General features: G+C 40.5%; 1 protein-coding gene across 6 annotated transcripts in view; it reads right to left on the bottom strand.

Annotated features, from left to right (window-relative positions):
- TJP2 (tight junction protein 2) overlaps positions 1 to 24,503 on the bottom strand; it is a 74,308-nt gene that overhangs the window by 30,087 nt on the left and 19,718 nt on the right. For 3 of the 6 annotated variants that reach the window (XM_019555090.1, XM_019555092.1, XM_019555095.1), the window contains one exon: positions 1,550 to 1,603. In XM_019555090.1, the coding sequence (XP_019410635.1) occupies positions 1,550 to 1,594 (45 nt within the window). In that variant the 5' untranslated portion in view covers positions 1,595 to 1,603. Of the gene's footprint in view, positions 1 to 1,549; positions 1,604 to 8,682; positions 9,040 to 11,177; positions 11,271 to 21,283; positions 21,308 to 24,503 lie in introns of those variants that run through there. The other 3 variants (XM_019555096.1, XM_019555094.1, XM_019555093.1) reach the window with 3 other exon arrangements.

Here is a 24,503-nt window from a genome sequence, read left to right as displayed (position 1 = left end):
CCCCACTCCCCCATGGTGCAGCAGCAGGTGGGGGTGCTCAGGGTGCCTGGCAGGGTGTAGCTATGGCCAGTGCTGCACATCAGCGAGAGGTGCATCCTCTGCTGGACAGTCTGTATTGCCAGTACTCCCTGCACTCACTGGGCATGGGAGAGAAGCCCTGCATGCTAGAGCTGGCTGCCTTCCCTTCCCACCAGGGGAAAGTGCCTGGGCTTTCTTCTCATGCTGCACAGCCCTGGCAGGGAAGGCAGCTGGCTCCAGCGCATGAGGCTTCCTATCCCCATGCCTGGTGAGTGTGAGAGCTGCATATGCACGTGGGGAGCATTCGCTGTAAAAAGTGTGGTAATGGCAGTGGCCACAGCTGCACCCTGCCAGGCACCTGTGCTGGGCATGGGTACCGAGCACCCCCGCCTGCTGCTGCCATGTACCACTGACAGGTTGTTTCTGTACCACTGGTGGTACGTGTACCACAGATTGGGAACCACTGCTATAGGGTAAGCAACCTTTACCCACAGTCAGCCAGATAAGAGGAATCAACACTACTCCTAACATCTCCAGGATCGGAAAATACAAAAGTGGCTTAGAGCCAGAACTGCAATCACTGATCTGGGATGGACAGAAATAAAAATGTGTTGGTATTGAGGAAGACTGGGAGAGAGGAAGTATTCAGATTTAATAATCACGATTATAATTGTTATTGCACCAATTTCTTCTCTTCAGAATAGTGGTATATATTTCCACTGATTTTTCAAAATGTGTGCACAAGAAAGCTCCATGAGATGAAAGCTCTGCCAGTAACCACAGCTGTTAACAAAGTAACTTGGATTTTGTATTAGACTAGCAAATTATGTGTTCATCTATTTGGCTGGTACATATTGCATTAGACCACTGGTGGCCAGCCTGTGGTACGGTACGGGTGCTACAACTAGCATGGGCAGCCACTGTGTTGCATGAGGCAGATTAGACAGGGAACAGGCAACATGGCAGCAGATACAGCAGGGAACACCGGGCAGGAATCAGAAAGCTGAGCAGCAGACTGCCTAAACAGAGGTTTTCAAGCTAGGGGTCTGCAGGCTATGTCTAAGGGGTCCATAATAACTATCATCAATCAACAGTATATGAATACCCACCCTTACAATTCAAAGGTGTCTGTATCTCCATTCAAAATTTCCAAACAGGTCTGCACCTCCATTCAAAATTTTTTAGGGGCCAACAAATAAGAGACAAAGGTTGAAAACCACTGGCCTAAAGGAAAGGGATCGGAGTGGTACTCAGGAAGGTGCTAGGCTTACTTGTGGCACACTTACCAATAAAGTTGGCCCTTGTTGCATTAGACTATCACTGTTGTGACTGAACAGTAAAAGACATGACATCCTGATGGAGTCTATTTTTATGGTAAATTTAAAACAAATATACTTAGAAACAATAACTGTGATTACCTACAATGGCAACCTAGAATGGTAAGTGAGGCAACAGATTAACAAGCTTCAACCCAATTGTACTAACAAAAATGTGCAGCAGCACACGTGAAAACTAACACACAAACACCCACCTTTTGTAAGGTCACAGTGTACTGTTCCCATATCAGCTCTTCCATGCCTGAGGCCTGTTGCATGGAAGAAAAAAAAAAAGGATTAGCCATCTAGCAATGCACAACTACCCCAAACAAAAAAGTCAGAAAGACCATATTCAAAAACTGTTGAAACAGAAACCTGTATTCTAATTTTTAAGTTGAATCGCTTATGAAACAAATGAATTTTTATTTCAAGTGACAATGGAATTAACAGAAAAAACATAGTAGTTAGTTTGGGCGAAGAAATGTGTATTAGACTTTTGCTGGTTAAATATGTGCATATGTTTATGCACGGATCAGGGCATGGCGTATGTCTGACCAGCCAATAAAAATGGGATTGGGTATGCCCACCCACACTATAAACTAGCTTTAAATCTGGCTAGTTCTCCTAACACTATGAGTGAAGACAGGGCAGCAAGGCCTTCAACAAGTTCTCTGTGGACCTCAGATACGTACTCTGTGGCAGCTGGCACTCAAGTCCACGTTGCCTCAACTTCCCTGGCATCACCTCTATTTGACAGATGAAAATTAACTTGAGTATGTTTTGCATGTAGCAATCATACTTCCATTTTCCCATGAAGACATCCTCTCTTTGTGCATACACGTGTACTCACAGATGATCTGATAGTTATTGGAAAACCCATGCTTCCTACAAGTTATCCAAGTTTGATAAAAGGTAAAAATAACACGAATTTAAGCCTCAGGAAGATTTAGACTATGCACACAGCAAAGTTTCCTGAACAATAATGGAAATTTGACTATTTGGTTCCACATTCTAAAACAGGGGTTCCCAACCTTTTTATGCTAAGGACCAGCAAAACGCAGACGAGAAGTGACCATGGACCGGCAAACCATGGACCAGCAAGCTGCAGACCAGCAGTGACCAGTGTACTGTGGGCCAGCAGTCAACCCCCCCGCATTTTTTTTTTATTTTTATTTTTTACTTGGTATACTTCCAGCCCACCGTTTCGGGGTCCACAGTCACTTCCGGTCCGCGGCAGCCAGCCCTTCGTGGCCCAGTACCAGGCCGCTGCTCTGGGGTTGGGAACCCCTGTTCTAAATGCATAAGTACACAAATGAGGATGCTCTAAAATTTTTAGCAACAGTATATTTTGGGAAGGAATTCCCACCCTCCTCCCACCCCCAAAGTAAGTTGGGGGGAGGGGGGCGACAGGGAAACAGCAAAGCAGACAAACTGAATACCACCTCTGGGATGATGTTAGGGCTCTAGTTCAACAGAACTGCCCTGCCAAACTAGTACTGGACTTTTGTCCCTTAAAATATTGACAGGCAGGGGCTCAGACAGCCATATAGTTGGTTCAGATTCCAAAGAAGAGCAAGGGAGAGTGCCGATATTAACCAATAGCATAAGTAAGAGTTCAGAAGAAATTTGGAAGAAAAGCCAAAGTCAACAGCACACTTATGTATTTACCTCTCAAGTGTTTTCCTGAATTTGAACTTCAAGCATTACTAGTATAGACAGTGGTATAACAAGGGTACGGCAACACTGGGGGCAACTGTACCAGGTACCCAGTTGATAGGCCACTGATTACTGAGGTCCAACCAAAACCCGTCTCAAAACCTTGGCCACCTGAACAGTACCATAGTTGAGGCTTTCAGAGATGAGATGGTGTGAAGTCTCTTGGATCGCTTGGGCTTGGATAGCAACTAAAGCTAGTTACAATGTGTTTTTCCCTCCCTCCACTCCAAGGAACATTCTAAGTTTCCAATGGAAAAAAAAAAACAAAGAAACAAAAACAACCAAAAACACGCAGCCACAACCTGACTACATTTACAACTTCCATTTTGTAGGGTCTCTTGCCGACACCCTGTGGTGCATCATGGGAATCAGATGGATGTGATGCCTTACAGGATGTCTAGTTCTTTGGGAACTGTAATCTATGAAGACTGGGGGCACAAGGCACTAAAACAACAGCATTTCCTAATCCAAACTGCCTGTGTACAACTCTGTTGCAATTCAGGTTTTTCTTGACTGAAAGAAAATACTTTCCATGGATTTTTAATTTAAAAAAAAAAATAAAAAAAAATAGTATTTTATTTACTTTAAAGAAAAATTTGGCCTTAAAAAAGGATTAAGTAGAATAGAATAGAAATTACATTCTAAGTGGTACAGCTAATGGCGTAAAAAAGGTCCCGCCATATACTCAATAACTCCTCTATACTCCACCCCCCACCCCTTCAGGAAGCTCAGTAATAGTTCCAATATAGTTTGTTTTCTAATAGCAGAATCCTTCTTTATTAAGCATGCAATTTATGTTATTTTCTTAGATAGTCAAGTCAAGAACCCCACAGTCATAAATGAGAGACTCCATGCAAAGGATTCTGGGCAAACCTTGAATGTTGAGAGATGACGACAGCATTTCAGTGTGGAATCATTGCATAAACAAGTTGAAAATACCTTTTTATGTTATTTAAAGAGTACCCAAAATATTGACTGTTCATTTCAGTGAGCATGCGATACAAAAATAAACATCATAAATATTGTTATTATGTTGGTACATGCTAATGACTTACAATATGATAATATTTATAATGATGTTCTCACTCAAAATAGATTAATTTAAATTTGCAAACAAAAACATTAGAAGTCCAAGAAAACAAGGAAAGTTACAACGAGGACTGGAAGTGTAGGCATTTCTGGCTTGTTTTTAGGTTTGCTTTTTTGCAGGGGAGGATAGTGAGGCATTTGTAATAAAACCAATATTTAAAATATACGCCTTCTCATGCGGCCAAGGAAGTCAAAGAGAGGTATAACTATAACTGTTTAACATTCATGCCCTAGGTTAATAAAATTAACCTACTTGTTGAAACAAGGTCAGTCCAATCATCTTCTGTGCAATTCAAAGCACTTCGTGTCACCAGCTGACTATTTTTCCTAGACAATCTTTCAGCTAGCTACTACTTTACTGTTTCTCTCTACCCACTCCAAAACACAGGAAAATCCTGTACAGAAAACTCCCCCACCTCACTGATGAGTTGTTCAATTCTGCTTTTCTAGAATTTTTTTTTTTAAATAAACTATATGAAGCTTGTAGGAAAAGTGACATCAGATCTCATTTAAATTCTAGCAGTTTCCTTTGAAGAGAGCTTTAAAAGTATGAGCAGATGATGTGAAATGGCTAGAACTGAAGGGACAGTGAGGAAGATTCATTTTCTGCATGAATAGACTGTTGGGAGGGTAGTTAAAAACTCAGATATTTCCCATCCACAAACCCCCCTGAGGCCAACCCTGTACCCAGGGAGGTGAAGGTCTGAAGGTGGTAAATGTGGTTTTGCCAGCTCATCCAGAAACTCTAGGCTCTTTTCAAATGTCCTCACCCACCCTAGTCCCCTGAAGGCCTGTGAAGTGGCTGCTTTACAGGAATGGTTCCAATCCTAGAAGGCAATTGCCACAGAGCAGGAAATTATGTAAAGCACAGCAAAGGTGGGGAAAGTTTCTGGAGTTGATTTATGGGACTGCAGATTTACAATAGTGGGAGACTTTGTGAGGAGAAGGAGACACAAAGAAAAAGTTTAGGGATCTCACAAGGAAAAACACAAGTAAAGAAAGGTGGGCCTCATCTACATTGTACTAGGGGGGAAAAAAACCAGAAACCCCCCAGACTACCCAACAGTGCTTTACTGCTTTATGGAAGAGGAATCAGACCAGTTTATTCCGGCTCCCCAGCATCTGTATAGTTCATGCACTTCAGCAGGACTTTGGTGCTTTTATCTAATAAAATCCAATCTGAGTCAATCAGCTATTAAATAAAAGTGCCAAAAGCCGTGCTGAAATGCGCAAGCTATACAGATGCTGGGTGAGCCCTGTCAAACTGATGCAACTCCTCTTTCGGACATGTACTGTGCTTGGTGTGAGGGCATGCCAAGCTGAAAGTAAAGTGCTGTTGTGTGTGTTTGTTGGGGGGGGGGGGGTCCCATATCCATAAGCAGTCATAAAGAACAAAATGTATCATGCAAAGAACAAACCATTTAAAACTTTATTTTGCTTGAGTATGGATTAGGACAGCCAAGTGTTGGTTGGTTATGGCAAAAAATAGAAGGAAAAAAGGAATCCATTTACTTCTTTTAATAAAGATACCATCAATAATTAAGGCCCTGCAAAAGGTTCTAACAAGGACAGTCGTCTGAGCGCATAGGGACCACCCCCCCCCCCTTCAGTTAGGTCCAGGAATAGTACATTGAAATATAAGCATAGTTTTAAAGACCTTAGGTTCGTTTTTAAAGTTTATAACTATAAGAATAGCCAATAAAAGCTAAACATAGAATTTAAGGTTATATATTTGTATAAGTTTATTTTGGAGTGACTTTCTAGTTACTAAATGTTATGTTACTAAATGTTATGTTAGAAAAGAAAGGGCATTATGTACTTGCAAAGCTGATTTTGTACAGTGCAACTACCAAGCTAAGGAAAACAGTTCCTAAAAATATACAAGCTAGATAACAGAGTGGAGCATATCAATTGGTAGCCCACTAGACAGAAAAAACATCTGCACTGTCCTAAATCTCTAACTAGTAATCTCTTTCATATTCAAAAATTTGTTGCTACTTTGCCATTCCTGAAATAATAAAATCAGTGCTGACATAAATGGAAAGGAGGGGACTGAGAAGGAAGAGACCATTCACGGTCCACCACTGTAGAACTTTTGATTACATCCAGGACCATGCTTAAACCTTACACCCCAAGAACAATATTTCCAAGGCAGCTATGATTTTTTAAAATTCAGAATGCACTAGGAGGTTGTTCATTTAAGCACCCTTTCCCTACAGACTGTTACATATCAGTCTCCCCCTTTGCATTCCCTGCAGCTAGACAAATGACTGTCTTCTGTTAAGGTCTCAGGACTTTACGCATTACCACATTCAAAGAAAAACTGCTGGAGAGAGAGGCAAAAATAAAAATGGGGGGAAAAAACCATTTACTTATCAAAATTACTAAAACTAACTGTTTTTTGGGTCTACTTGGCTTTCTAGAGCTGTGTTAATTATAGAATTGAAACTTGCAGTAATTTACCAATCACTCATTTCTAGTTCAAGGCAGCAAAAATTATTCAGATTGGAATATCACAAATCACAATTTGTTTGTTCACCCTTGGTATGTACATACCTATGACTAAAAGGAGAGGTACCTAGAACAGACAGATATGTAGGCAGAGGTATTTAGTTAGCCATGTTAGTCTGAAGTCAGGTAGAAGGCAGGGTAGATTTGTACCTTGTACACTTACTAGAATAGGTAATGTAGGGGTCACAAAACTAGTCAGAGAGTGCATACTGCAAATGACAACCTATTGTCTAAAGCACTTTAACCCTTACTGACAGTTATTTCAAAATGTATGCAATATTTGCCTGATGACTACCAAGCATTCTTTACATAAAATCCCCTAAAACAAAAAACCTTTTCCTGGTTATAAAAGTAGGGGGAGGACTAAGTCTGAGGTATAATAAAAAGTAACTCACGTGCCCTTTTAATATGCTCAACTTTTTCACTGCATGTGCCCATATTCTCTGCAGAGCTTGAGCTGTCTTCATTGTTGCAGGATATAATCTGTTAAGGGGACTCTGTGCATCCCAGTCTTTTCATCACTTTTCACCACTGAACACTGTTATGTAATTCTAATACAATAGTGGCCTACATACTCAACAAATCCTGCAGTCAGTTCCACACAGTAACACATCAAAACCACAGTAGAGAAATCTCCTAATACCTAATCAAACTCCTCTTCCAAGAGACAAAAACAACCCAGCACAGTAATCTTAATTATTTTAGGAGAATGAACTTAACTGCAAGTGTCTGAAAGCAGATCGATATGTATATACACACCAAAGGTATACATTTCAAATATGTAATGCTTGCAATGTTTTCCCTACAAAATACACCAGAAACTTTCAGACAAGATAGTTTTAGAAATGAACTTGTGGTCATTTTAAAATCTCAGAGGGTGGTTAACAGTATTCTGTGTTGAAACCAAATATTTTGCTCAATTCTTTGAAGACTATTATCTAACACCATATTGAACAACCTTTGACTGTCATAAGTCTTACAATGCAACTGTTCAGTACCAGTCTTATTAAACACAAAGCAAGCAGATTCAAGAGAACAACAAGCCAGTATCTTCAGTGGCTGCAAATTCTATTTATCTCCTGAACAAGCATTACAAGGGAGGAGGAGAGAGGAATAATAACAACAACAAAAAAAAAGTTAGCCATACATCCCAAGAGATCACCTTATTAGAAAACGAGGTAACATACCAGTACTATAAGTGCAAAGCAAATGGTATAAACTTCTGCATTTATAATCAAAAACAATTTCCCCCTAGGCTTTATGTAAGAAAGCTTCACAGAATCTTAGCTTAAAATGTCAAGCATACAGAGAAACAAATATTTGTGCCAAATTTAGCAGGCATGCACCTATGAAAAAAACAGCTTGCAAATTCAGTCTTTCCATATTGGGATAACTATGCAACAGCTTAAAGTTTAAGATTCTGACAGAAAAAGGAAAGTCTTTTTGTTCTTTAAAAAAAACAGGGTGTGTGGAATGAGGCAGGTTCAACACAGAGTCCAGCAATATGAGCTTGACCACATCATCTTCTACACCTCTCAGCACTGACCAGGATAGCCAAAATAGAAACATGGCACAGCTGTCAACAGCACACCATCATCATCTCTGTGACACTACCATAAAAAGACAAATGGTTTCATATTAACAGGAGACCTCACAGTGCTTTAAAACTTAGCTAGCAGAACCAAGAGCCAAATTCAGCACCTCTAAGAGGAGAAAGAGAAAACAGGCTAAAAAACAAATACAATACATAACACCTCTCCCAACCAATACACACCTGATTATCAGCTACGGAAGACAGGAAACTACAAGAAAGGCATTGATTTGGGAAGGACAAAGATTTTGCATCGCTATTAAAAAGGCACCAGAAACTCAAAAGACAAAGCATGGATATACGTATGGAGGTAACAAAGGTGTAAACATTATATTTTTACCCCTTTTATAATTGGGTTGGCTGGCTTAAGGAGGACAAAAATCTTAAAAACTAAAGTTATACACACAACCCACAATAATATAGCCAGAAGGACCTTTTTACCTGTAAATAATGTTTCTGAATCTCAGATGTCATTTGCTGCTGGAGCAGGCAGCTGCAATCACACTGAAGTGCTGAGGACTTACTGCCCTGTCACTGCTCTCCTTTGTTCCACAACCAAAGCATCCAGAGCACTCCAAACAGGAAATTAATATTAAACAAGAAAAAGAAGAGAATATATAGAAGAGGCTGACATTGCCTAGTTTTGAGAACTTGGAAACTTGCAGATTGAACCAGAATCTGTCCAGTAATAGTAGAATCACATCTCTGGAGTGATTGAAGAGCGAGGTCTTAGTTTGCTTGGATCTTGCCAACCTTTTTGGGCACCAGAGTAAGCAGGTGAAAGAGATATGAAAGACTGAACCCAGCAGAGCAGCCAGGCATCTAGACTAAGTGCCAGGCTTGAAAAGCTTCTGTTGCAAAACTGAAGAATGCTCCCCTTGCACAAATCATAAAATACATTCCCAAGAGGGTGAGGTGTTGAAAAGCAAAGAGCAGGCTCTTGGCTGTGAACATCTCTAGATAGAGGTATTCCAGTATTTTCAGAATCAGATCTTCTACAGGCTCTGGTAAAAATGAATCTTGAAGCAAACAATTGTCCAAGCAACCAACCAACAGCTCTATGCCACCTGTCTGCAGGTGGGTAGTCTGCATCTTCGAAAAGAGATATGGGACTGAGGCAAATTTGGAAAGAAATAACAAATAATGCAGGCAATCTCTCTGCTGTTAGGCAGGCACTAGCATGCAGAGAGAAGAATCTTGGTGATACACAGCTCACATCAATTATTTCAATTCCTGGATGAGAAAGATTTGCCTTATTTTTTTCATGCAGGCTTGCAGATAAGCAAATTAGTTCCTTGATAATCTCTTGCATGAGAGGAAAAGTATGGTCATTTGAATGTTTTGCAGATGATGCCCAGGTTCCAGGACTTGAGAGAATGAGAAGAGGAGACTTTGAAGGAGAGATGGACATTTCAGAAAACCTGCAGGATAACTCCAGGGTAACAATAAGGAGAAAACCCTGTAAGTTTCTCTCCATTGACTGACAAAAAAGAAAAATTCCTTCCTTACTATAGGGTTCCCTGGTGAGAAAAGGTAGTCAGGATTCTTGGTAAAGACCGGTGCTGATTGACACAGCATCTTCTATTGCACCCAGAGGAGTGAAGGGACTGGTTTCTCTGATAACCGTATCTGTACCTTCCATGTCTAGATGAGGAAGGGGAATACTTGATGTCCCTGTTAGGTCTCTTGTAGGAAGAGTTAAGGGATTTGGGGAGGGGGGGTGTCTAAACTTCCCCCAAATAGATGACCCCCATCAAGTTTGAATTTGGCTGAAAGTTCTCCACCTGTTAAGGGACAGATCCAAAGGGCTCTCCTTGCTACTACGAGAGTTGCCATATTACAGGCCGTCAGATGGAGAGAATCCTGAGTGGCATCACGAAGATAGCGTGATGACAGGTCACAAAGGGTATGCACCTTACGAGTTGACTTAAAAAGAGCCCTCTTAGATGACAGAAATAATTTCCTGAGCCATTCCACCAACGGCCCAGCAGCATAAAGGGAATAAACGGAGACTAAAAGTTGGCTAGCTGCAAATTCAAGGAACTCTTAAGAGTTTCATCTACCTTCTGATCTAAGGGATCCCTAAGAACAAACCTCTCACCAGAAGAGAGATGCTATTACTGAATCATCTCTTGGTGCAGAGGCCCACAGCTTCTCTTTTTCTGCTGGAAGTTTGTACAGTTTAGCCAGGTGAGCCGGTAATATAAACTGAGCATCTGGAGCCTGCCAGATGTTTCTAATTAAATTGTTGATGGATGCATGAAGAGGAATGGCATCATCTGCTTCTTCCTCTACCACAGGGGGAAATTTCTTTAAGCCATTCTGTGAGGTAGAACTTTTTAGCTCAAGCTCCTTTGTAAGATATTTGCACAGGTAGAGTAGATCCTCCTCCAGGAATTTTCTAGATGAGTCTGTTCTGCCTGTTGCTTCCTCACCATCAGAGGACACCACTTAACTTTTCTCAGTGGGGTTGCAGGAAGTGTGTGCAAAACTGGTAGACAATTTCACTCTCTTTTCCATCCGGGATTTTATGGATGAATGTGGTTTGTATGGCTCAGCTTCAGGCTCCGATATCAACTCCCCTTCCTTGATGGAGTCAGTTATGAAAGGAAATGGAGGCACTCTTTGTACTGAATCCCTTTTGGCAGATAATCCTCTAAACACTCTGCTATCCACCACAGCTTTCTTCGGTGTTCTGGCAGCTAAAGAAAGAGAAAGCTTGTGTAGGGCAGGGTTGTTAAAGCCCCATACAAAGTCCCTGATCGGCTAATCTTAGCAGGAGGTGCTTGGGAAACAGAAGAATGCATGGGAGCCTCTGCCTTCACAAATGCCTTGTTGAAAATAGAGGCATGGTCTTGCAAAAAACTAAGCATCAAGGTCACATCTCCCACAGATCCACTTGGAGCAGAAGGAAGATTAGGAGAAGAATTTCCTACCTCCTGTACAGGCCTATGTCCTGATGAAATACATCCTTCTGCAGGGTAGCTCACTGGCACTAAGTCGCAGGCCCCAGATTACCAAAGAATTCAGATACTTGGACCCCAAAGACAAGCCACATTCATAAGAATAGTTTGCAAAGGATGTTCAACCAGGTCACCATTTTGCCACTTTCTGCTTTACCTTTCAGGTTAGCTCTATAGTTTTAGAAAAGGACTGGAAAAAAGTGTGCAACTGATTTTCAGCAAGACAGATTAAAATAGGGAGAATGAGAAGATAAGACTGACTGATGGTAAAGACCATCACAATGCTATATGAAATGTGACTGGTGCTGTTGTGTCTGCAACTCAGGCAAACAAGGAACCATTCGCCTGTCCAGATGGGAGTATGCAAAGGTTAGGAAAGCAGTAGCTTTGTTTAAATCAATGTCAAATCACCAAAACAAATAGTAAGTATCACATATTATACAAGTAATAACAGACACCAATATGTGACACCATTTTAGCAATGCCCCAACAGCCCTTAATGAGCAGAAGACAAAGTACGCTGGTGCACATACTATTCCCATCATCCTCAAGTGTGCAACTGTCAGGTAACTAGAGGCTTGTAGAAACTGTATTTATTACTCAGCTTTCTGTAGTATCACCTTCACATTTGACCCAACCAAGTCCACACTGCTGAGAAGATTTAGTCAAGGTGGATTTAATCCCCTGCCCCTCTCCACCCCCAAAACAAATCCCAACAGTTAAAAAAAAATATAATGTATTAAAAAAATGTATTTTTTTAAATTTTAATCAGATTTTTAAAATTTTATTTTATTTTAAGATAGCTTTTTTTTAAAAAAAAGCTATTTGAAGATAGTTTTAAATTTAAGATATATTAAAAGCTCAAAGATATCATGAAATAGGGATTATAGCTTCTAATTATATATTATTTGAGACAATACGTTCATGTAACCTTAAGAAAAGTTTTATAAATAGATCACAACAGGCCACGGACTATATTAGGGGCCCAATATCATGGGGTTCCCATGGGCTCCTTATAGATTTGTAAATATTAAAGAAAACTACTCTATCCAATGGAACTCAGTGCTCAGTCTCTGTGATGCTTCGTTTCAGTTCTCAAACTGTGGATTTGTGTCTCCAAAGATAACATCCTATTAACAGCAGTATATAGAGATGAGCGATAACAGACCTATTGTCTGTTTGTAAGCTTGCGTACACAGAGTCAAGGCCTTACCCCTCTCTAAAAGTGCAAAGTTTCAAGAAAAATTAATAGAGGATTGTTGGGGGTAGAGTAGATCTGGGCAAGGGGGAGGAGTCTGGAGATAAATGCAAAGAGGGAGGGGCAGTAGAAACAAAAGAGTATCATTTTGAGCAGAATTTTGTTGAAATTGCAAAATACTTCCATGTCAACCACTTTGCAGCAGCTGCTCTGAAGAAAGCAGGAGGAACCAAACTACCTGTCACACAAGACATTCTTTTGAACTCAGTAGTGGACTTTTTTGAGCAATATATTGAGAACTGATCTAATCTGATGACAATTTGTGAACAATATCATGACAAAATAGATGGAATTGTCATAGCCAATAGTTCTTAACATTGACTAAGGAGAAATGTTGAACGTACACTAACCATCCTGAAGACTATTTCCACAGCCTTGAGCAAAGGTGATATCAAACAACAAGAATGCACTTTTTGTAGAAATCAGGGTTGTTGGTTGTAGTCCTGTTGGTCTAAGGACATAGGCAGGCAAGGTTCTTGCGGTAGATGTGATGTCTTTTATTAGACCAACTAAATAGTTGGAAAAAACGTTCTTTGCAAGCTTTCAGGCACAAACGCCTGAAGGTGTAGGGAGACTCTGCTGGTGGTATGTGTTCTCCAAGGTAGAAAAGAAGCTAATTTTCAACATGCAGGTCTGTGAAAATGCAAATGAGTGGCAGTTTGGGAGACAATGGATGGAGGCAGGAAGGGAGTGGGGGAGAGAGGAAGGAAGGAAATCTGTGAAGGAATGTAGCATGGTCTGGATCCCCACGAATAGTACACCATTAGTTCTGACATACCATCCTTCCCTGGAACCCATACAGAAAATCCTCAAATAGTTGCAACCCATGTTGTAAGATGACCCAGTTCTTAAAGCAATCTTTCCAGAACCACCCATCCTAGCCTTTAAGCAAGCACTGAACCTCACTAACCTCATCACCAGAAGCAAACGTCCTATGGCCAAAACCAAATTGATCCAGACCATGCCTGAACAAAAAGTGTAAAACCTGCCACCACATCTCCACTAGTCCCACAATAACTATGCCCCACAATGTTCATAGATTCATAGACATTAGGGCTGGAAGGGACCTCAGAAGATCCCCAGGGGCAGGAAGTCAACAGGGGTCATAGGATCCCAGCAAGATAAACATCCACATGTCTCTTAAAGACATTCAAAGTAGGTGCTTGAACCACCTCCAGTGGCAATCTGTTCCAAACTCTGCCACTGCTACTTGTTGCCAGGGAACCAAATGTCCACACAACATGTGGATGTGGCCATGGAGTTCACAGGAAGTCCTAAATAAATATCTTGTGATATAGCCAATGAAGAAGGTCCCTGGCTTTGCTCTTCCATGACACTCATGGGCAACTTTAAACCGTATCCACACAAACCATGGGAGATGCAGCTACTTAATGCACAAATGAAAAATTAAAAGCTCTCCAGTGTGTAACTGTGGTCACCCAAAACAGACCATGGAACATAATGACTCAATGCCCAATCCAAAAATATGAAGGAGGTATCACTTTGCTGCTCCTGATGCAATTGTCTGGCTCAGCCACCTAAATATAAAATTATAGTTCCTGTTCTATATCTACATCAGCCATACACAAGAAGGGAGTGGTCTTCAGCTGATTTAGCATGTCAAGAGAAACCCTAAATTTCCTGTAGCCTGTGATTCAACTTGCCAAGGCACACACAAACTAAAAACTGCATCAACTTCTCTAGAATTATATCTTGTGTCCATCTAGCTTGAGTTACCCAAGTTAAAGAATTAAGAATGTTTCTTTTCTAGCGGAGATGCACCTGATAAAGCAGAACAATAGCAAAACCAGGACTCTTGATTCCCAGGCCAATATCCTGTCTACTGAATCATACTGTCTTCCAAGTTTCTTCCTTCTCTTTTGCATATAAAAAGTTATACCTACCACATAAAAGGAAAATCAGAACCCAGACTCTGATAAAAGGTATTATCAGAGACCACTGAATCCTTAGCTGTGAATCTGTACCATTCCCAACTCTTAGTGTAGAACTGTGCTCTAGAAACATACCAAAAAAATAAAAAATAAAAAAAAATGCAGAAATCAGGCACTTTGATACAGACTTCAGGTCCAAACTACCACAGAATACACACAGCACAGAACCACATGTATTTCCCCATACTACTTAGGAGAGTTGGATAAGATTGGTTTCCACTATGTCTGCCACAGGTGCCAACACTGGGAGCGGGGGAGGGAAGAAGAGTCCCAATTTTTCAAATGTAGAAAAGGCAAGCAGGGGGAATGGGGTGGGAGTTACCTGTTCAATAATAACTAGTTTTAAACCTTGTGTTCACAATGGGCGTTTAAAAAAAAAAGTTCAAATTGAGAAGAATTAGATGATTTTAAACACACTGAGTGTCTTTAAACATGCTCTGGGGGGGAAGGGGAGGGGAACTTTAATTACAGTGGCTGAGAGCTGCTCTAATTAAAGCACTCCAGCATCTTGTGTATTCAGTGTCCCCACCTCAAAATGGGAGGTGCCTTAACTAAAGCTTGTTCAAGAAGCTTTAGTAAAAGTGCCTCAGCTGTCATTTTGAAGCCTGGGGATGCTGAATACACATGATGCTGAGGTGCTGGAGCGTGCCAATTAGCACACTTCAGAAGACTCAATTAATTGAATCTGCTCTGATGCACTGTAATTACAGGCGTTCTGCACACCTACAGGCACCCACAGGAAGTAAAAAGCCAGCCTATAGTAGTCTCTCAGCATTGATATTAGCACATGAAATATTTTTATACCCATTAAAAGCAAATTATACAGTTTAGTATTTTATTCTTAAGTAGTTCGGGTCTTTTCGGTTGTTTTTTTTCTCTAATGGTAACTATTCCTTATTGAATGAAATAAAGCATACTGTAAAGCCACAGGAAAAGATGTTGTGAAAGGTGACAATTTATATAATTACAGGCTGTCCTCAGACTTACAACACAATTGGTTCCTGAAAACCACGTCTTAAGTCCAAATGTTGTAACTTGGAACCAATTTTCTCATGAGAAACAATGTTACAAATGGGGGATTGGTTCCCGAACCAAGCCCCGACCCTATTTTCCCCCAAAATACCCCAGAATTTTGTAGCTGATCAATTAGAGATGAGTAATATAGCTACATTAATGTATTTATATTGTAAATAACAATCATATTGATTTGGAAGGACTTCTTTGAGGTGACTGCTGGACTTTTTGAAGGGCTCTTGGTTGGACTTCTTAAAGGGTTCTTGTCTGGAGTCTTCTCAGGAGTCTTGGCTGCAGGTTTTCCTGGAGTCTTGTCTGCTTTCTTAAAGAAAGTGTCCAAGGAAGTTTGGCCAGATGTTCTTCGGGGAGATGAGCGACGCAACGAACTTGTTCGCTGGCATGCATTGCATTGGATCAAGCATTGTAAGTCAATACTGGCCTTGTAAAGTTGAAACAGGGTATCAACTTATAAATGTTGCAATTGTGAAATGTTGTAACTCAGAATGTTGCAAGTTGAGGACTGCCTGTATTCCTATATTAGCAAGCAGATTCCATAATTCAGTCATAGTTTTAGCTATTTAGTGTGCTATTTAGTTTTCAGAGGCACTAATAACTAAACTATACCATTAAATATATAGGTAGCTTTGAAATTAAAGTAAGGTAATCTGTAAAAACACGTGTGCACAGACGCGCGCGCACACACGCACGCACACACACACAGAGTGAAAAGGTATTTTGAATACATTTGAAAAAGGTTTATTCTTTCGTCTTCTACAATGAAACCCCAACTTGAAAATGTTTCTGCCTTACCCACTTTCTTCCAAGAATATAAGAATCAAGCTTTTCTACAGAAAGGTCCAGACATGAAAGATATCCAGTTTTTAAATACTTTGATATAAGCACTATAAAATGTGTTGGGAATATAGAATTGCTTCAAACAAAGCTTTATTTGAAGAAGTTGAGAAATATTTGTCGGGTTCCTCTTTTGCCTTTCCCCATATTTCTTAGGGATTTTTATATCTGTTCTCTTTGCACATTCATTTCCCTACATTAACTTTCCAAAAGACATTTACTGAAAACTTTCCCTCTTTGGGCATCAATATAAAGAAAATAATTCAAAGAGATCACAAACTTAGCAGGCATATAAGGCTAGGGGCAGACATCTAAGGGGAAAATATATTTATGTATTTAACATTAGATGGGACAAAACGAAGTTCTCTCCCTTCCCTATTTTCCTCCCACTGTATATTAAAATAAAGTAGTAATAGGAGCTGAATTTGCAGGTCCATCTGAGTGCTAAGTGCATTTACAGAACTGTTCTTAAAGGACCAGAGGAATTAGAGAGTTAAATGAGTAGAAAGCTTAAAAACAAATGAATCTACTGATTACATGTTAATTCTGAATATTGCAGGACAAATCCTCAGCTGATATGTCAGCCTCGCTTCCTGTTCAGAGCCAAGAATGTTAATTCTTAACTTAAATATTCCACTAGATGGAGCAATGATGCAGCATCACAAATTAGGACAGTTTTTACTCTTCTATGCGGTTAAGAGGGAATCTGGAAATGCTTTCTTTTAAGATGTACATAAGGTAAATTTAAAGCTAATTCAGCAAACACAAGTGTGCCCTTTGGATGAATTATTCTCTATGGAACTGTTGGGTCAATGTAGTTCATATTGCTAATGCAATGATACAAATCTCTGCCATAGAAGAGGTAGAAGAAACCTCTTTGAATGGCTACCACATTATAAAACTAGTCAAGCTAAAATTCCTGACAAAACAGGTCAAACAGTTCACGAAGATTCCTTATTTCTGTACCTCAGGTCCCTTTAGATTAAGATATAGCCAGTTAGATTGAACAGTAAAATACTAACACACTTAAATTAATCTAAATAGTGAATGTTGATGGAAAGGCATCTTTCTGGACTAACCTCTGGTTTTCAACACACTTATCTGTGGGAGAATGAGAAAGCAGTAATTATTAAGAAAAAGAGACATGTTTGTGGGCCAACCCCTATAGTTCAAGATGCTTTGGGGGATGAGGGAGAAGGCATTAATTAATTATTATTATTAAATCATGCTTTGTAGGGTGATGTTTTCAAAAAGCACTTAGAGCACAGGTCCCATCAGAAGTGTCCCTCAATCTATTAGGACGTTTCGAAAATCCCACAGAATGTATCAAATGGCTTTCATTCAGAAGTAACTTAAATCCCTATCCTATTAATCAGTTCTGCTTGAAAAAAAATTTAAAAACTCTTCCAGCAATTTTGACCCCAGAAAGAGAGATGTGACAGAATCTAGGAAGGTCACCAACCATGTCACTATTTCTACTGAGGTGCTAAGACACCATAGTAATGAGCAGCTGCTTCTAGGCCAAGACAGAGCACTGTTTTACAGCACAGTTCAATACTTACTGAATAATATTGCCACCAATAAAAATTATGGCCGATTTTGAAGAGTTAAGATATAAATTATTGCAGGTGATATTTGGCCAGGCCACCAAATGGTTAACAGCCCTGCAAACTCCCTAGGGAGATTTTAAGACTCGGAGCCTTCAGACATAGGTACTTACGCTTACCTTTATTAGAACCATTGAGCTGAAAGAGTGAACTAAATAAAATACTCAAGGGTTTGTAAGACTGAGAAAGACAACCACAGATACACAAGATCTCCAACTTACAGCTCTGCCAAATAAAATTCTAATTCAAGATTTTAAAAACCCCTCTTAGAACTGGAAGCCATTTCAGGTCCTAATTATACATTCAAGAAACAACTTTGTCTTTTGACTCATACTTTTTTTTTTTAAAAGAATTACATAAGAGAGTAAATGTACTTATGAAAAATCTGTCCCATTGAGTCCAGGGAACTAATGAGGGGTATAAAGTGCATACAGGAGTAGGGGCTTCATTCTTAACATGAAACCCTGTGGGGTGGGAAGGGAATTGACTTGCCAAAAAAAACAAAAACAAACCAAAATCGAGCAAAACAACCAACCTGTGTGCACTGGCTCCTCAACAGGTTGCTACTTTATATATAATCTTCTACACATTTGGAAGGGACAGAAGAAAAAAAACCAAGTAAGAAAGACCTCCTTCTGTTCCTCCAAAATTAGAAAGTGTAGATTATTTTTGCAGCAACTGAATTCTCCTTTATGCATATGAACACATTTGCATTTCTAAGTTATTTCTTGTGCTGGTCCCTGCCTCAATGCCAAAAACTGTTCTAACTGGAAACATTTTGCAAACACAGCTGTGATATAAACAGATCACACCTGCTGGAAACTTAAAGAGTTGTGACAAAAATCCAGTTTAATCTGTTTTAGCAGCATGTCTGCCTGAACTTTCCCTTCCATTGTACTCCTCCCAGCCACCAGCCAAGAACAGTTCCATCATTACACTGATGAAGCTGTGCTGCAGTTGTTTTAGCATTTATCATATCGCCAGGAAACAACCCATTGTTCAAAATCTAAAATGGGAACAACCTCACTTAAAATAAGCAACACTGTTTCAGCCAATAAAAAGTTATATCCTGTGCAAGGAGACAAAGCCAAAATCATTTTAAATTAGTTATGCTTTTTATAAACACCAATTTTTCTCTATTGAGAAAGAAGCTTTGAAGGAGGAATATGTTATTTCTCAGAGACTTTTCTATATGGTTATTCATCATAAAAGAAAACCAGGAACCGGTCATCTTAAGAACTGTGAGCTGTACAACACTCATCTGAAGCAACATATCCCGAGAGCTCTGGGAATGTTTGTTCAAGTCTTCACCAGTCATTTACTATGCTACATGCTCTTTTTTCTGTATCACAATACATGGTACATCTGGTCATGTGATAGTCCTTAAAAAACACAACAAAACCAAAAACCCTGACCCCCGATCCCTCAAAAACAAACAAACAAAACTATTGTTCTGTTTCCACTCTTCCTCTCTCAATTTGTTCTTAAAAATAATAATGGTGAATTGGCAACTTTTCAAAATATTCAGAAAAATTTCCTGAAAATTAAGTAAAACTGTGATGCAGGATGAAAATTAATTTTCTTAAAGACAGAGAAAAGATCCAAGACATCTATTTCTGCCTATTATTTTTCTACTTTTTTCTTCTTTCTTGCAGCTTATCCTTTCCCACCATTTTCCTTTGCCATCCCAAAATCATATGGCATGTTAATCTAATATGTACTGTAGCAAGACATTTACTGCATTTCCCAGATTCAAGAGGACTTTGAATTTAAGATGACCCACTAGTAATTAGATGCCATAAATAGAAAATTATAATTTTTCCATTTTTAAAATCTAATTATTGTGTGGGGGGGAGGGGGCGGTGTTCTAAATTTGTGCTGAACCACGTGAGGGAGGTGCATGTAGCCTGACCCTCACAACTTGCTCTCCCACTAACCCCCCCATGCCCCTGGCACTAACCAACCCGCCTGCTCCCCAGCCTCCCACAACAATCTCCCCCAGATGTGCGGCTGCATCCCCTAACCCATGCTGCTGCCCAATCAACAGAAGCACATCAGGGGATGGGGTCAGAGAAATAGAGAAGTATCACATTGACAGATGGAACAGCAGTACATGCTGCTGATCAGGCCAGAGATATAGCAGAGCACATGGAAGGAATAAGTCAGCAGTGCATGCAGCTGCCTATCCCCTCAACCAAATCAGCAGCACATGCCCCATGCCCTGCCTGGACACCCAGTTCCAGACCCTAGCTTAGTTTGAGTGCCCGTGGGCGCTGTCTGGCATGTTCTGCTCGGTGTCCTCCTAGGAAACACTTGTTTTGGCCCTGTGACCTCTCACGTGCACACCCTGTTCTTTTATGATTTGTCCCCTGTAATTTATTGGATTTTTAAAGGCTCTGGTCACCCAACTAGTGGCAGCCCCTGATTTTTAGTGGGTTAGGCCCATGGCCTTTTTAATTCAAATAGGTCCAGAGTCTAGCCTTGGCCCCTAACCTGCACTCACCACAAGCACCAGCAACAGCCCCAACTCCAGGCCCAGGCTCAGGCTCAGGCTCGTGTCCGACTCCAGGCCCAGGCTCATGCCAGGACCCAGCCAGAGCACTGATATTTGAATCCAAGACGAGCTTGTTCCACCCCTACCTTCCCCCCTACTTGCACTATGCCGACTGTGGGAAAAAGCCTTGTCTTGGATTTGAGTAAATATAGTAATTAAAAAACATACCAGAAACTTTAAATCTAGTAAATTAAAATAAATACGATAAAACATTTTCAATGACTGTTCCTGCAGTCTCCTATAATTGCAAAAGGTCAAAAATCTGACATTTTCTAGCTTAAAAAAACAAAACAAAAACCAACCTCTTTCCATTTCCTTGTTATGGCTTAAGACCCATGAAACAAAATGGAAAAGAAATCATTAAAGCCCTTAGCCTGCAAACGCTTTACATAGAAGCTTAAATTTTAACCTAGAGTGTTGTCCCTATTAAAAACCAATAGGAGCAGTTGTGGTTTAAGGATCAGGGAGTAACTCATCAATTAACAGTGAATCTGACAACAGAAGTGCTGATTTGTGCACAAAAATGAACAAACTCTTCCCCACCCCCCACTACTTAATTCACAATCATCTTAGCTACTACATGTAGAATGAGTGAGTAAAAAGATTTTCATTCAGGACTGTGGTTTTTAAGCAGATGATGTCCTCACATTGAAAAAACCCAAAACATACCTTATTTATTAAAAGAAAATAAGGATCTAGTTTTCATAACAAATCAGATGCCTGCTCAACTTCCATGGTATTTTCACCAAAACTAGGCTATGGCTTTGCATAATGAAAAGACCACTATGTAATGCTTTAAATAATACATCAAACACTCCCCAAAACAAATTAGTTTCTAATACCTGGAACACTAACACCAAAGTCAGCACCAGCACAAGATCAATAAGTGGTCAGAAGTTGAATCCATGTCGTTTCTACAACCCTGTAGTACAGCAAACACAGCCTCTAGATCTGAAGGAACAAGTCAAGTAACTTATCCTTAAAAGACAATTCATTGCTGGGATACAATCCAATCAGGTCAGCATTTATATTTAATCATCCAGTCATAAAACAAGACAATTCGAAACAATGGTACAACTGTTAGTTTTTAAGATTAGTCCCAGGCCAAATTAGATTTTCTTTCCATGTCAACATTTCCACTATCCTTTGTTCTAGCTCTATTAATAGAAGAATGATATGCCATGTTCTCCCAGGCATTACACTCCTGTTACGAGTGTTCCTCTATGGACATAAGAAACAGATTATACCTTGTCAGTTTAGCTCTTTTCTTGGCTGATAAAAGCATAAACCCCAGACATTCTCAAGTTCTGCATGGTTTGGCCAATCATTTTACAGTGTTCAAAGATGAGAAATACCTCTCTCCAAAAAAACAAAGCAAAACAAACCCCTCTCACCACAAAGTAATATATACTTCACACCAGAATTGCGTGCCACAACATGACTCCCAAAAGGTGTCTTATTTTTGTTGATGGGAAATCAATATTTTATAAATTTACTATATATATGGTATCTGGACAGAGACTGTCATATTAAACATTTTTTCTTAAATATTTTTACATGAACAACAATATGATCTTTACAAGTACTTTCACATGACCAGTTTAAATAGTTACAAGTTGATGGCAACAGACTAAGCCAGCCTACAGAGATCTGAATAGTGGCAACAGCTACAAGAAGCCTTCTCTTCTTTCTGAAGATTTTAGACACCAACCTCTTTGTTTATTGTATCAAACTGTAAACTGTTTGTGCTGCAATTGTTAGCTCTGGGCAACAGTATGCAGGGTCTAAGCAGAGGAGGAAGGTACATCCATTGACAGATGTAATTTCTTTGCTACATAAGTTCATTTTTCCCCCTACTGAATTGCTAGTTTTCATTAGTTGGCACAGAACAGTTATCAATCAGCTGCAACCCCCTGTCAACTGCATTCTGAATTTTCATACCTTTTTCTGCTCTACTGCATACAAAGTTTATACACCTGTTTTCCAATAAAATGGTAGGTCAAACCCTAAAACTGTTTGCTCTATTACTGCTCCAAAGGCAACTCACCAATTTGGACTACTATACAAACACCATACTACTGCTACAACATTACAGGATCACAATTAGCAAACATGCCATGCAGAGTCCCTTTGCCTCACTGGACAGTGTGTGGCAAGTAGCTTATTTTACTAAGGAGACTCATCTGCCCTCTGATAAACCTGTCCACATTTAGAGACAGAATTCCCAAAGGGTTGTAAATAATCCTGGGTTCACCTGTGCATTCTAGCTTGCTTTTGATTATATTGAGTATTAGGGATGGATTGTAACCAAATCCTACATGGATGAACAAGGGAATAAAACCTCCTGCAGCTTACGCTTGACCATATCCCTCATCAGGGCTCTAAATTACGGGTTTAAAACTAATTGGGCTCCATGGGCCAGATAAGTGTTGCTGCACCAGGCCAGAGTGACCGCTGCACAGTGCCCTTACCTGCATGCTAAATTCATTTCATTCCAGTCTGCCCCAACCCCAGCACCCCTGCAGGTTTATTCCCTGGGCATTTCTTGCCTGCTCTCTAAGGTTGCTACTCTTGCACAGGGCACTGGAAGGGCTGCAAAGCAAAACACAGCAGGGTGCTGTGCTCCCCTCGTCCCAGCCTGTGCCTGTACTGCACTCTAGAGCCAGTGCCAAGCCCAGGAGCTGCCATAGCACCCCAAGCTGGGTGCACAGATGCTTGACAAACATCCAGGCAAGTCCCCTCACCCACCCATTCTCAGTGTCCCCAACCTGTGGGCACTGGGGCTGCAAAGCTATTCATGGAGTCTCAGCTGCAGATGCATGCCCCAAACTCTAGCCCCAATTCATACATCTCCCATGCTAGCCCTGTACACCCAGACTACAGCAGTGCTTACACTAGCTTGCAGTCCCCAGCCACCAAGGAAACCCCACTGTCCAGCCAGCCCCAAAAGCCAGGGAACCTTTAGCAGAGGCTGGGTGGGTACCTGGAATGGGTGGGAGGGGGGCTGGCAGTGAGGTCCCTTTGCCAGATTTGCTCCCTCTTCCCTTCAGGTGACACTGAAAAAAAAATCATTCTGGGGCAGGCTGCAGGGCTGCCACATGCTGCAGGCAGAATAGGCGGTGTGTGGGTTGGACACGGTGTTGCATACAGCGCAGGGGGTTCAGGAGATGGGCTGCATGCGGTGCTCTGTGCTGGTCTCCCATGTTGTGTGCAATCTGCACAGTGTGGGGTCCACTTGCATGCTACACACAATATGTCTATCAGGGGCTGGCACACTGGGTTAAACCTGCAACCCACAGGGCAGATTATATGGTTCCATGAGCCAGAGCTGGCTCACAGGCTGCATGTTTGACACTCCTGTTCTAGAAACAGCATTTCGAGAAGGAAAACCCAGAGTCCATATGCCTCGTACTCCTATTTCTTTCAAATGGGTATGTGGAAAAAAAGAATATGCTACCTACCACAAAGTACAGCATTACAGTAAATGGCAATCTACTATCTCTCTCCATCCCCACAGCCAAGAGTGGCAGGAATGGACTTGAGACCTATTCCTCCAGAATTTTAAGACTGACCCTTACAATTCTGGAGGAACCTTAATCCAGCACTGATAGTGGAGGCAGAGTCATACAAGCAGCCAGTCAGTCAACTCAGAACAATGCCAGGTTAATCCCCAAATTACCCAAATCTAAATTTCACAATTTTTGAGATCAAAGGTGCTTATCTAAGTGTACTTACCTCATCCCTTACTGCAGAAAAAGCTGTGAAGCCAACTTACCAGTATAACTGCTCTCCTAAATGGCTGTTTAGCAATTATATATCATAACATAATTAAATGGAAAATCTAAGAATTTTCCATTCTCCTTCCCAAGGGATTGTAGTAAAGGTGTTACTACCAGTAACAAGAAAGCTCATCCTGCCCATCTCTGGGCTGGCATATTACATTAGTTTTTGTTCTAAACCACAAAGAATGAGGCCCTAAACAAAGTTTTCATTGACATTGATCTATCTGACACAAATCTAATCCTAACATTTGCAGCAATCCTTATTTGAATTAACAGGCTA

Source organism: Crocodylus porosus, unplaced genomic scaffold (genome assembly GCF_001723895.1).
Source record: "Crocodylus porosus isolate Cpor-Errol unplaced genomic scaffold, CroPor_comp1, whole genome shotgun sequence".
Lineage (NCBI taxonomy): Eukaryota > Metazoa > Chordata > Crocodylia > Crocodylidae > Crocodylus > Crocodylus porosus.
The sequence above is the reverse complement of the archived record's forward strand: the minus strand, read 5'-3'. Positions and strand labels throughout refer to the sequence as shown.